Genomic DNA, 15,148 nt, shown 5'->3' on the forward strand with positions numbered 1-15,148 from the left:
AAGGATTGAGTCTCTCCTCTTGTCAGTTGCTGCCTGTTTCAGCTGGGTTCATCCATTCAGTGTAGGCAGAATAAAACCCCATGACCGGCCCCTCCCAGCCAAGGCATTGCGGCGCCCTGCTTTCACTACTTTTCCCGCTCCTCTGCTGCAAAATAGCATTGTTGAGTCCCCCTCTTCTCAAGCACACATGTGGTTCGGCTTGAGTTCAATGTCTGTTCACCTCCCCCCACATCAACAGCAGCGGCAGCAGCCACGATGACAGGGACCAATCAGTGGGTTTCCCCTGATAGTGGTAATCAGAGGAACACCCTGCATGTGTGGCTTATGTTTTACTGACATGTCTTAGACTTTAGACCCAGATAATCACATGAAATTGTTAAATAATCATCATTTACAATTCAGAAAGCATATGAGAAGAAGATTAGAAGTCAGCTTTTGTCAAATATGTGGCAATAGGAGAAAGAAAATGTAGTCTTTGGTGCAAGAGTAGTGTCTTTGATGATTTTGATGCAAATAAAAGTTGCCTTTTTCTTGGTTTGCAGGAGAAAAAGCTTACCAGACAATCACTTTCTGTGTCAAAAGGAGACGGTGTTGATGAATCAATGGAAATGCAAAGCAACATGCTTTCAGGGTGTCTGCTCTGCTTTTAGACGTGGTAGTGATGGTGTTGCTCCTAATGGTGTGTGTGAATGAGTTATAAAGGGTGGGAGGGAAAAGAAGAGGGGAGGGTGTTGTAGTGGGAGGAGAGGAGAGAAGAGAGAGCAAGTGTTTACTCGAAGTGACCAGAAATACAAGCGCATATCTGGAAGATGAATCTGGAAGAGAGAGGGTTACTGGCGGACATGCTACGCCGGCTCTGCTTTATCAGCCGGTAGCTGCTCTCGGCTGATCTCTGGACCCTCAGATTGAGCAACACAACAAGAGCCAGGCAGCTTTAAAATCACAGAGACAAAAAGGCAGGAGGGAGGCAAGACATGAATCAAAGAAAGTGAAAGAAGGAAGAGGGAACAAGAGGCTGAATAGTAAAGAGTGGCGAGGGAAGGGAGCAGTTGTAGTACAAGGTGAAGCGTCAGCAGAGGGTCTTCTGGGTGAAACTTTTTATTTAAGAGGAGCATGAGAGGGAGGACTGGGGGGGTCAGAGGCAGGGGTCCGGTACCGACTAATTGTGGTGACAGCCTGTGCCAGGGGAGGAGGACTCATGTGAGACTCAGAGGAATAAAAAGATAGACACAAAGAGAAGGAAAAGAGAGGGAGCGGACGGCCCAAAGCTGGACTTCAGTATGGGTGTGAAGAGCAAGGCTGCTGCTGCTATCTTAGTCCTGCTGCTCTTCCTGGGCTCCCTGTGGCTCCGTGAGTATCTCTCTCTCTCTCTCTCTCTTTCTTGCTGTTCCTGTGTTATAGTATTAGTCCGTACAATCCCTTCCTTGTTTGAAAGGCATATGCTCCAGATGAGGAATGTGTCACATGTTGTGGTGGCTGCAGGATCCAGCATGGTGGTCACACATCTCTACTTTTCATGCTTAACAGGATGACAGAAATATTTTGGGGGATTTGACAGCTAATTGAAATTTGAGATGGCAGTGGGACTTTCCAATTTGATCTGCGTTCAGTCTTCCGTTTTGCACTGCAAAAAAAAAATTAAGTTTTAGCAAGAAAATTTCTCTAATTTGATGTCAAAAATATCTCATGACAATAGATATAATCTAAAAACAGCACAAAAGTCCTTATAAATATCTTATTTTAGGATATAATAAGAAAAAATAGGGCTTCAATCGCTTACGAGTAAAGTATCTGTCAATGCAGCAAGCATGAAATGACAGATATAAATAGAGATAAATAGATAGAGGCAAAATAAAAAAGGAGATTTCATTCACAATGGCACTTAAAACTGATTCACAGTATTTTGCTCAACCCTAAATGATAGTTTAGGGATTATTCTAAAAAAGTGTTAATTTGCCTTTTAATCAAAAAGTGAACATTGTGTCAAAACATGTCTTTGTGGGAAAATATAAGGTTTCGACAATCATGCATTTTTCTTTAGGTAGGTAACTTTTTATATGTAAGGCAATCAGTGGAGCAAAATTAATGTTGTCAACCATTTTTTTTTACTTTAATATGTTTACTCGCTGTATGTCTTTCAAAGATACATTCTCTGTTATTTTAATACGTGTTTAAAACCATCTATCTTAAAGGCAGATGCTCAGGAGAGGAAAGAATCCATCACAAATGACAGGCAAACTCCTACTCATGAAACATTGCTAATATATCCAGATGATGCTCATGATTTTGCTTACAATTTTTGATAAAATAAAACAAAAGCAGTCCAGATATTTAGTACCAGGGGTTCTTTTTTTAAAAATCATGGACTCTAAACAGGTGTCAGTAATGCCTGATTTTTGTTGGTATCGTATCAGAGTTTAAAATTCTTGTATCGTGACGACCTTAAATGAGCTGAACTATTCTCTGACATAGTTGGGAGAAATTTAAAACAGCTTTTACTTTGTGTAGGTGGTGAAACGTAACATTACCATTGTCTCCTGGAAACACCTTCAGGATGCTACTGTCAAAGTGGAGCCGCTACATGAGCTCTGAATTTAATGCAAGGATGCTGATTATTTGCAGAGGCTTACCTAAAATATGTGACAATAAATCACAAGTCATCTGGGTTCTGGTTAGGCGCTGATCCTTTAGTTGCATTTGTTAATGAGTCCCAAATTCACAAGATTTTTGAGAATCGCTTGTAGCTTTTGGTTGTTTGACTGGACGGTTTCTCTGAGAGCACACAAAGTGAACCCAAATAAAACTACCAGTATTGGGTATCTATGCAGATACCTTTGATAGCATTTATGATGTTAGCCTCTCATCATGTGAGCGTCTGCAGTTTGGTGATATTTTAACGTAAATGAGGATGAAAAATGTAGAGGGCTATGAAAGCTATGCACTGATAAACCATCAAGTAGAAGGATGAGGAACATCTGATAAAAATAAAACAAACCTTAAAAGAATTTTAAGAATAGTTGTGGTATTATTAAATACTCTATTTGTACTAGGTGTCAGTGAGTACTCAAATGTACTTGTACTTGGTCTGGAAAAATGTATCTGTGAATCCCTCGCCTTCACTGAGGCACATGTCTGAATGAATGCAAAGAATGCTGGGACATTAGGAAAGTTACAATTTAGTCACACTTAATCACAAATTTAAGACCATGTTCAGTTTGATGATAAAAGCAAATGTGTAGTTCATCTGCATAAAGTGTGCTATTCTAATTTTTACATAATTGTAAACTTGTGTCACTATATGATGATTATGGTGCATGTATGCATCTCTATCTAATTAGAGGTTTAAAGTTAAGGCTCATAACTGCTGCCAGAGACATGCACATGATGGTCACATTTCTCAGCTTGCTCTGTCACAGGCCAAAATTAGCCCACAGTATAATTAATCAGGAACGTGTGACAAATAAAGTCAACCGTTTCAATCAGTTTTCAACATTTAGTGATAGCAGATGGCACATGACAGCTATTTTGGTTAACAAAGAAAAGTAACCTCTTTTGAATTCAATATTATAGATTATTCCTTTTAAAGTGAGACATCAATGTAGCGCAATCAACTCCTGATTCTGCAGATTAAGCATCTAAATGACATGTTTAGATCATTGATTTGCTGTTTTGTTATAATTTCTATTTTGTGAGCTTTGCAGCTCATTTTCTGCATTAAAAGGAGACTTTTTTTTTGTAGATATCTCTAGAAATCTGCTTTATACTACCTGCTCATCACTAAAGAGAAGAAAATAAACAAACCCATGAACATATTTGTGAAATCAAAACTACAAGGCCACATTTGGGTGCTGGTAGAAACCCAGAACAGATCTGAAAATGAGGGGAAATGGATCTACAATTCCAAGGAATTATGATTTTACTCCTTGGTATGAAATAAAGCAATCATTCTCTAGTAAGTTCACCTAATTACACAATAAGATGATGTAAACAGTCTGTTTCTTTAGCCCCAAGGCAGCCACTAAAATTAATATTGCATGTTTTGTTGTTGAAATTGTTAGTTCTGTTGAGCCATAATTGTTAATAATTGATATGAAGATGCAAGCCAATAAATATTTAATTTTGAGGTCAAATAGGGCAGATTGCTTTGAGCTTCATTGTTTTTAAATCACAGTTGCAGCAAAAGTTGCAATAAAAATGCCATTGTCTCATTAGACAAAGAAATACTAACATTTCTCTTGTTTCTCTGTCAGATGGAGGTTTGGATTACCACTGGGATTCTTGCTTAAAAGGTTATAACCAAGCGAATAAGGTAAAGGATTAAGCAGTACGCCTTTCATTACATTTTCTCCACAACGTTGATCCTGTGAAGCAGATGGCCAATTTGAATGTGGTGAATCACTTCCGCATTCTCTCTTTCTTTGTCCACAATCGCCTCCACGCACACACCTCCCCTCCCCCACCAGCAGCTCCACCAGCTGTACAACAGCAGTGGAGCCGAAGGAGCTGAGGGCCGGCAGGTCCTAGAGTCGTGCCCTGGCCAGACCTTCCAGGTGTCGCTGCTGCTCAGCCACCTGCTGGCTGCTCCGGCCTACGACTCCGACGTGCTCCTGCAGCCGTATCTGGCCAGCTGGGATGAACTCGTGAGGTAATATATTTGATAACAGAGGAGTATCCTGGGAGAAGTTTACAGCCACTGGAACAAATAAAGTAATTTATGATATAATAATCAAAACTGGACTCTGATATGACACATGCTCCTATGTTGAACTGTGTAATATCGTGGGCGTAGTAGCCTCACACACCCTGCTGGCCTATAGGTGTTTTAGAGTGGCAGAACCTTTCCAAAAAATGGGAAAAAAACTGTGATGATAAGGCTTCTGTCTGCTACATTCTTTCCAGCAAACATGACGTAGTAGTTGTTCATGTAATCAGAGCTCCACAAACATCTGTTATCACTGTTTATTATCAGTGGAGCAAGTTGTAAGCTAAACTGTTGCCAAAGCTGGTTGGAAGAATAGCAAAAGCATCCACTGAGAAAAGCTTTCAATACAGTTTTCTGCTCTTCTTTCAATAAAGAAATATTGTCTAGAATTTATCAAACCGCTGCTAAAGCTACATTTATGCTACTTTCTTCACCTGCTGCCATTGTTTACAGACACTAAACCATGCCTGTAGCTCTCATCTCTTTTTCATCAAAAGGTGACACACACCAGGAATGAGTGTATTTGCTTGAAGCTGTGCAAGATGGGTCCACCCATTGACAGACGTTGAATCTGACTTATCCATCAGCTTGCAAGGCTAATCATGCATATCAGTAGATTAAATTTTAGCACATGCATCCTGGCAGAAGTTTGTGTCCTTCTTGGTAATTCTGTTTCTTGATTTCTCTCTATTGTCCTGAGGAGTCCTGCAAGGCTCCAAACTGGTGACCTTACTGTTCTGCTCTGCCGTTGCACCACAACGATGAATTTGAAAATATGTAAGAAATAAGTTGCAGATCTCTGCTTTACATTTAGTCTTAGCAGGATCTCCAGGTTGTCTTGGCTGTTAGACTGGCCAAGAGCTAATACTTTATACTCGATGACTGAAAAATTAACAGCTCATTGCTCATGAGACAGAGATTCTACATGTTGCTAAAACAAGGTTGCTTCCTTTGACAAGCAATTATGGCCCTTTTCCTCTGCAGGCTTCTCTCCCTCATGTCTCACCCCCTCTCTCTCTCATCCCTGTTTTCGACTCTTTCCCCTGTCCTTCTCAATGTATAACAGTGAAAAAATTCCCCAAAAATATTCTAAAAACAACTGTTACACCCTAAAAGAAATGCAAAACCAAAAATGTTCCTGAAATTTTCAGGAGTGCATGTGTGGAAAAAAAAAAAAACCTTTGAGCCTCATTCACAAGTGGAAAAAGGTTAAGATTTCTTGGTTGCAGACATTTTGGTGACATGCTTTGGTTAACATTTCAAATGTACAATTTGGTGTTTATTGTCTGTTGTGGTGTGTATTTTAACGGGCTGTTTTCTTTTTTGTTTTCAGTTTTGCATGCTTTTCAAAACACTTTGTGACTACCTTAGAAATTAATCCCACCCTCCTTCCTTTCTTGCTCTTACAGATTCATGGAAGCTCTCGGCTCGATGGTGGGGCTGATATCAAAGGAAATAGAAACTAAGACTTCCATAATCCGCCAGCTGGCTCGGTTGTCTGAAGAGAGCCCTGAAGCAGAGCTGGTAGATGTAAACTCAGTAAACCCTGTGAGCACAGAGTTAGGGACTACGAATGATCCAGAGGCCTCACGGCACACCGGTGCCTACCACTCTGTGCACTCCATGATTGCGGCAGAGCTGAACCGAGGCCTTGTGGACTTTAAACTACAGACGGACTCTGGATGCCGGACTCTGCTGCGTCTGCACCGCGCTCTGCTCTGGCTGAAACTCTTCTTGCAGAAGCTGGCTGAGACGCCAGTGACTGGCCGACTCAGGAGCCCCTCAGAGCTTTGCCGCGAGGCCTACCAGAGCACGCTCGCCAATCACCACACCTGGTACGTACGGAGGGCCGCTGAGCTGGCCTTCATAGCCATGCCGGAGCGAGGTTTCTTCTTCAGATTGGTGTGTGTGCAGGACCAGGAGGGGCTCAGCATGGTGCTAAACAGAGTGGTTCAGGCTATTGGAGAGGTTTACGACAGGACGCAGAAAGCCCTGGAGGAAAATGGCATGCTGGACTTGCCATAGAAAGTGAACTGTCAGACTGAGCAGAAAGACTCTTCTGTTTTATCATGTTTTGCACAGTCATATTAAGGGCATATAAAAAGTATAAACTTGTAATGAAGACATGAAGGGCTGTTTTATTGGCTGAAATGCACATGTGCCATATTTGTCCTCCCAACCAAAGTGCTGTTAACAATCAACATATACTGGAAGTTTCTTTCAGTCTGTAGGCATTCCTATTCAATTTTATGAGACCATGTCTCGACTAGAGGCTTTTTAAAGGCAGCTGATGATACATTTGGACTGTTTAAATGCAGACTGTGAATTAATGAAGCTGGTGCATACAGAAACATAAGCTTGACAAAGCACAAAGTAAAGTTAGTGATGTTTTTGAGAGTGGGTCACAGAGGAGATGATAAAAGCTGCTGTGAAGAGTCTGGTTTTCAAACAGGCTGAAATCAAAACTGACACACAAAATAAACCATATACTATTGTGAAGACCGATAATTTAACTATTTATGTTTGTGACTACTAAGGGCTGGTGTCAGAGGGCTGCTGGAACTGCCTTTTGTTTACATTTTCCACAGCAAAAATGGACAGTGACCCCTCGTTTCCACTTACATACTATGGTTACAGAAGCATCTATCAGGAATCTGTCCTATGAAAATCTCCTTGATGTTCCGTCGTGCCGTCGAAATTCCTTCCCTCTGTAAGATTCACATACAATACACTGAAAAAAACGGAACATTTGCAGAAAATTTCTGAGAAACTGTAGACAGTGTGCTGCTTAAGTGGGTCACTACACGATAACAGTGCCAATCGTTGGCCTGAACCCCCGACAAAGTCATCAAAGTCCTGATTATCAAATGGATTTTAAGATTATCTTGCCTGATTGTCGCGATTGTGTGCTGTTTTAAGAACGACTTTTTCCCTCTCAGACCTGATTGAATGGCGGTCCAGCTCCTGCACAAGCAGAATTGTCATGTGGAAGGGAGCAAGAGCCAATCAGGAAGCATGTTGACAGAAGGAACCAAAACGAAAATACAGTCATCGGTCATGATAGTAATTGGGAAGCATACAGTTAGATACACGTCAGAAATGGACGAGCGACTTGATGATCCAGGACGAATACTGTTACAGTCCTGCCACACGCTATACAAACAAACCGTAACACCTGTCATTATTCATCACCATGTGTGGGCCTCATTTACGGCGTCATTTTTCATGATTTTGAAGCTTAATTTTATAAACCTAGAGATGTTTTATTTGACTGATATTTGACCTGGGGGTTCATAACACAGTGACCTGTCATACAGATTTATTTTCACTTTGCAGGGTCTTTAAAAATGATACGCAAGTTAACATACAAACAAATATTTACATGGCTGAATGAGTTACCTTACCTGTTTTTTTCTTACCAAAGTGGCAAAAAACTGTCAAAACTACACTCTTCCCATTGCTGCAGGTAGTTCTTATCAGATTTCTATAAACTGTAAAAAAATGCACTTTATTGCATTGGACACTAGGAGGTCTCACCTGTAACTGAACAGATACATGGACATCAGTCACATATGTAAGTTGAAACGAGGCTTCAGTCCTATTTTAATTTAAGACCCAGCACTTTGATGTTTTGTTTCTTTAAATTGTAAAATACACTATTTACGGGGCACCAGGAGCCCAGTGGTTTTATCCACGTGCCACTCATGCAGAGGCCTTAGTCCTCAAAGTGGGTTAATATCTGGTCTGTGGTTCCTTTTCCCTTGGACTCAAACCCAAAGCTCTTCACAGAAGTTCTTAAGTAATATTGCATCAAATGGTACAGTTTGTGTTTCTTTATGAGGTAAATTTATATTCAGATTTTGCTCCGAATGAATGCTGCTTTAATGATGTTTGACTTGATTTAGTAAGCTACCTCATAAGTGGATAGGTCTAGGTGCCTTTTAGCCTTATATCTGGGTCCAATCAATCTTGATTAAAGAAGTATTACACTAATAAATCAACATATGATTAAAAACGGTGCTGATTGTAGTGTGAATGCAGAGTATTAATGCCTGAGTTTTACACTGTAAGCTTTTGTACCATGTTCAGAATGATTAAATATATATCTTTATGAGTAAAAAGAAAAAAGAGGGAATGCATTTGTGCGTTTGTGAAGTAGTCTGGTCCATCTATGTGATGAGTTTGACATTTAAATGTCACTGTTGTGTAATGCTGAGGTTTTCAATGCTCTGAAAGACTTTTTATATAACGCTGCATAAATCTGCTTTGTTTGATCCTTTTACCAAGAAACAATTTAAATCAGCAGAGGGTTTATTTCCTCAGAATATCTCTTTGTCTGTTATACACAAGGGCTGGGAATCGCAGGATAACTCATGAAACAATAACACGCATTACATGGCTCATGATAACAACAACATCACAATACTGTGTTTTTTTGTCTTCATCCTTTTACATCTTTTTACTATCTGACGTCCTATCTTCTTCTTCTCCCTCTCCTTCTTTTATCTCCCTGCCAATCTATGTTCATATCATCCTCATTTATTTCATAAGCACTGCCGTGATTGGTTAGAAAGTAAAGATGCAGTGAGTCAAATCATCAGGGAAATCTGTTTGACTGTCATATTTCTTCAAATTTAAATATGAATATTTGGTACCAGCATTTTGACAGTTGTATCACACAAGTCAGGACAAAACTGTATTGCCTTATCAAAGTTTTTTCCCACCACTATGATAGACAAACCCCAATTCCAAAAAAGTTGGGACACTGCATAGAACATCAATCAAAACAAACAAGGGATTTCTGCATTGTTTTCAACTCATAATCAATGGAATACAGAACAAAGACAGGTAATAAATGTTCAAACTGATAAACTTTATTGTTTTTCTGGAAATATACACTCATTCTGAACTTGATGCCTGCAAAATGTTCCAAAAAAGTTGGGATAGGAGCATGTTCACCTCGAACAGTTAACACTAACTGTTAACTGTGGAACTATTTCCCATTCGTCCTCGATGAACATCTTAAGTTGCTTCATAATGTGCCTTACATGTTCAGTAGGAGAGGGGTCTAGACTGCATGCAGGTCAGCCCTTCTAACCACAGACTTTTCCTGCAAAGCCATGCTGGTGTAACTCATGCAGAATGTGGCTTGACATTGTCTCACTGGAATAAACTGGGACATCCCTTAAAGATCGACTGGATGGAAGCGTGTTACTCCAAAACCTGCATGTACCTCTCAGTGGTAATGGTGCCTTCAAAGATGTGCAAGTTACCCATGCCATGAGCACTAACACACCCTCATACCATCACAGATTCTGGCTTTGGAACTTTACATAACAGTCTGGATGGTCTCCTTTGTGTCCAGGAGGACTTGATGGCCATTATTTCCAATAAAAACAGTTTGTCATGTGGACTCCTTAGACCACAGCAGTGCAGTGACATTCTGTGTTAACTGACGGTGGTTTTCTGAGCTGCTACCTGAGGAATGGAAGCTCATTCAGTGTTGGATTTTAGTTTTGCTCCTTACATGTAGAGATTTATCCAGATTCTCTGACTATTTTGATGATATTGTGGACTGTGGTGAAATATTTAAATTCCTTGCAATTGTTGAGTAAGATTGTTCATGAACTGTTTGATTATTTGTCCACACAGTCTTTCACAAGGTGGAGAACCTCACCCATTGTTCAGTGTGAATGACTGAATCTTTAAGGAGTGTTCCTTTTATACCCAGTAAAGATATATTTACCTTTTACTGATTGACCCACTTACCTGTGGAGTTTTCCAGGTGTTTCTTTTGTTAAATATGTTTTGGGGCTTTATATGCTTTTATAAAGCCACAGGTCAGACTTAAACCTGGTCGCCAGGGGAGAGACCTAACAGCTAGGCCATGCGCACCCCATGTTCAAGGTGAATCGAGCATTCAGCAGCTTAAGAATTTTTTTTTTTTTTTGCCCCGTACCAATTTTTTTGGAATGTGTTGTAGGCTTCAGAATGTGCATATTTTCCCAAAACAATCAAATTTATCAGTTTAAACGTTAAAGATCTTGTTTTCATGCTGTATTCATTCGATCATAAGTTGAAAAGGATTTGCAAATCACTGTATTGATTTAATTTGCAATTTACACAATGTCCCAACTTTTATGGAAGTGGGGTTTGCACTTTCTATTTGATGTTTGGGTCTTGTTTAGTAAAATCTATCATCTGAAGCAAGAATCATTTTTTAATTTCCAGGCAAGGCTTTAACTATTCAGATTGTAAGCTACATTTGCCTGAAAAGTCCGGGTAAACATCTTATTTAAAGACATTAAAAGCAAAACTAGAAATATATTGCTTGTGATAAATGCATTTTATTTGCCAGAGAGGCTAGTAAGTTTTATTGAGTGTCTTGAAATGAAATACACTATCAAAATGACTCAGTCCATTACATTACAAATACTTACAAAGTCAAATTTGCTTGCTACATTAGTACACTATTGAATTTATTACAAGGAATGCAGGCCTTAAATTTGGCTTTTTATATCATGAAAGAAGATTCATATTTGGTCTGGTCAGATGAATGCATCTTAAAATAAGTAGGCTGTAAGTTTTATTTTGTTTTGTTTTTTTTTTACTAGAAGTTGGACAAATATACTTAAGCTGATTTGACTTTAGTAGTGCAGGATTCTAATTACTGAATGTGTTCCTAACAAAGAGAGTAGTATATGTAAGAATAGGACACTGGCGCTACTCTTGATCGGACTATTTTAAACCCACAAATACCTCTAATGCCATGTAATCCCAACTCTCTCTCTCTTTTCTTGGCCTGCACTCTCTTTTTTTTCTGAGGTGGAGACAACGAGCAAAGGAGAGATAAGCGTAGAGCCGACAGCCACCGAGCCAACTGGAGACGGGACCTGGATGAAGGTCAGAAAGAGGAAGTTCACTTCACCTGTAATCCTGTCAAGTTGTTTGCAGCAGACAGTACTGAAAAGTCAAATCTAAACCAGGATCAACATATTTCCTCTGTTGGGTCAGTTTTTATGGCAAACAGCAACTGGATGTGTTGCAGTGGACCTTTGACCTGAGGTGTGTCTCGGAGGATGACGTGTTGCTGCTGGTATTTCTACAGCCCACACACTTCCTCCTGATACTAGTGAGAAAATGAAATAAAAAAGGTCACCACTAGTTCAACCAACCCATGAAACTACGTCACATTATTTCTCTTAACTACCCACCAGAGTGTGCACAGCCTGCACTCCCCTGGTACTGCAGGCTGTGGGATTACGGTGAATGGGATTACATTAGATTACACCCCCTTGATGCTACTTTTGACACAGACTGGGTTCTTTTTCTGTCCCCTCTGAAGGTCAGGCTACATTTTACAACTTTTGTTTCCAAGTAAAGCATGACGAAACAGTTAGCATTAGCATGACATACCTGAAAAGGAACGCTGCACATTCAGACATATTGACCTTATTGGATTAACATTAAGGTCTTCTATTATGACTGTTGTAGAAGAAAAACTACACCTTAAATGCTGGAGTACTTTAAAAAAGAGATTTACATGTGTTGCTGTTTTTCCTGCAGTGTCATCCTTTAAGTGTTGTTCATTTTAATCCTAGTGCAGTTTTAACGCAGAGGACAGTAAGGAAGAAGTAGCGATGCAGATTGAGGTGAATAAAACTGGGAACATGTGAGAAGAAGAATACAACTATTTGACATCACTACCCAGAGTGCATTGCACAGCAATAGCAGCCCACATGTGTGTATTTTTCTGTAGATTTTCGTCATAATGGAGAGTCTTTCTTTTTACAATAGAAAAAAATCCAAAAAAGTTGAGGCGAGTTATGCCACCAGAAAACTGTGATTTAAAAATCCCTTTCTACCTATATTTAGTAAAACAGCACCAAAACAAGATATTATTCAAACTATCACCCTTTTTAGTTTTACTATACAGACATTATGAATTTGATGCCTGAACACATTTTACAAAGGTTTGTACCAGAGCAAGAAAAGGCTGGGAATGCTTAGAAACACTTGAGCCTTTCCACAGGTAAGTAGGTTAATAAGTAACAGGTGATAGTACCATGACGAGGTATAAAAGAAGCACTCCTTAAAGACTCAGTCATTCATAGTCAACAATAGGGCTTGGTTCTCCATTTTGTGAAAGACTGTGTGGGCAAATAGTCCAGCAGTTTATGAACATGTTCCTCAGCCTGATAAGTTTGCATAGAATTTAGAGATTTCACCACCTACAGTCCATAATATCATCAAAAGATTCGGAGATTCTTGACAAATCTCTGCATGTAAGGGGCAACACTGAATGGCCCTCAGTTCTTCAGGCAGTACTGCATTTAAGGCCAGCATTATCCTGTGATGGGTTACATTTGAAAACCCCAACCTGAACTAATCTTAGATGGACTGACCAAAGTGGAAAAGTTTGCTGTGTTCTGATGAGTCCACATGATTTTTTTTTTTTAAATAATGGCCTTTGACTCTCCTGGGCTGAAGAGAAAAAGGACCATCTAGATTGTTATCAATGCAAAGATCAAAAGCCAGCATCTGTGGTGGTGTTGGGGTGTATTAATGCCCATGGCATGAGTAACCTGCACGTCTTATAAGGCACCAATAATACTGGGAACTCCATGCAGGTCTTAAAGCAACATATGCTTCCCAAAGATATTGTTTAGAGACGTTCTTGCTTATGTCAGCAAGACAATGCTGATCCATGCATGAGTTACAACAGGCTTTGCAGTAGAAGAGTACAAGTACAAGACTGGCCCAATTCATCTGGCTGCAGACCATTCATCTCTGGTGGCCACTCTCACAGACCATTCATCGGAGAACAGAAATAGACGCTCAGACAGAAGAAGTAAAATTAGATTAAACACCCCTTTAGGGTTAGGATGCCAAAATTAAGTCAAAACCTGACGTTTAAAACTTGACTACAAAATGTTTGATAAAGCGTAAACAGTCTGCTGACAGGAAAAAAGCATGTCCTCTATGAAAACATTCTGGGGGCGGCAGTAGTGGCAGTAGCTCAGTCTGGAGGGACTTGGGCTGGGAGGTACAAGTCCTGGTAAGACCATATCTGGACTTTGGCCTGGTAGCTGGAGAGGTGCCCGGTCACTTCCTGAGCACTGTCGAAGTGCCCTTGAGCAAGGCACTGAACCTTCAACAGCTCACGGCAGCGCTTTAACAAGAGCAGCAAAGCCATCACTCTGACATCTCTCCATTAGTGCATGTCTATGGGGATTCTGTTTGTGCATGTGTATTTGCATGTAATTCAGCCTATGTGTGTGTAGCATGTATAACAATAGAGTGTAAACGTTGAATTTCTCTTCAGGGATTAATAAAGTATGACTTAATGCAGCCAGCGTAGTTTACGTAGCTCAGTTATCTATGTAGCCGATGCACCAGAGCTAACGTAGCTAAAGCTAAGCCCAAAAAGTAGCTATGTTTGCTATGAGGTATGTTATTGACATAGCTATGTTTGCGAAACCTCATGTTGGAAATACTGGAACTGAAAATGCATTGTACCAGCAAATTAGAGCACCTTTCTGAGATATACGGTGTCTCAGATGATCGATCTGAGAGTGTCAGCCAGACCCCTTTGATTGGTCTGCAGTCTGCATGCAGTCCAGACTGATTTAGGATGCATTATCCATCCATCCATCCATTTTCTATACCGCTTATCCTGTTTGGGGTCATGGGGGGTCTTCAGCCGGTACACCCTGGACTGGTTGCCAGTCAATTGCAGGGCTGACATGGAGAGACAGATAACCAGGCACGCTCACATTCACACCTATGGCCAAATTAGACTCGCCAATTAACCTCATGAGCATGTCTTTGGTAGGAGGTGGTGCGAGGAAGCCAGGGTACCCGGAGAGAACCCACAGGGAGAACATGCAAACTCTGCACAGAAAGACCCTGACCGGGAAGCGAACCAGGAATCTTCTTGCTGCGAGGCAACAGCGCTAACCCCTTCACTGCCGTGCAGCCCTAGGGTGCATTATGAGGTGCAAAATATACCCTTGAATTTAAGACCTGCAGCAAGGCAAAATGGGAATTCTACCTTAAATACTGCAGCAGTTAGGGTCTTCAGTCCTTCAGTTTAGTGTGTTGATCAGAGTAAAGGTGATGTAACATAGTGGTAAACTTGCTCCTGTCCCAGCTTTTTTGGGAATGAGTTGCAGGCATCAAATTCAGAATGAGTGTGTCTTTCTAAAAAATATGTATACATTTGAACATTAAGTTGTGCTATATTGAATATAGGTTGAGAAGGATTTGTATTATGTTAGTACTCAAATTGTTCATAATGCCCCAACTTTTTTGGAATTAGGGTTTACACACATAAAAGACACTAATGTTAACTCAAAAAGGTCATTGTGTCCAAATATGCAGGCCCCCTTTCATCTTTCATTCCATGACTAAACACATCTGTTAAGGAGGCAAAAAAGAACTGTG

At 40.2% G+C, this 15,148-nt stretch overlaps 1 protein-coding gene across 1 annotated transcript; it reads left to right on the plus strand.

Moving 5' to 3' along the window:
- The first annotated feature begins 821 nt into the window (after positions 1-821).
- On the plus strand, positions 822-10,293 carry gltpd2b (glycolipid transfer protein domain containing 2b). Its single transcript, XM_041800685.1, has 4 exons — positions 822-1,350; positions 4,251-4,309; positions 4,467-4,645; positions 6,112-10,293. Exons 1-4 carry the CDS (start codon positions 1,281-1,283, stop codon positions 6,725-6,727), a joined length of 924 nt encoding a protein of 307 aa, XP_041656619.1. The 5' UTR covers positions 822-1,280; the 3' UTR covers positions 6,728-10,293.
- Positions 10,294-15,148: the final 4,855 nt, after the last annotated feature.

Source organism: Cheilinus undulatus, linkage group 12 (genome assembly GCF_018320785.1).
Source record: "Cheilinus undulatus linkage group 12, ASM1832078v1, whole genome shotgun sequence".
Lineage (NCBI taxonomy): Eukaryota > Metazoa > Chordata > Actinopteri > Labriformes > Labridae > Cheilinus > Cheilinus undulatus.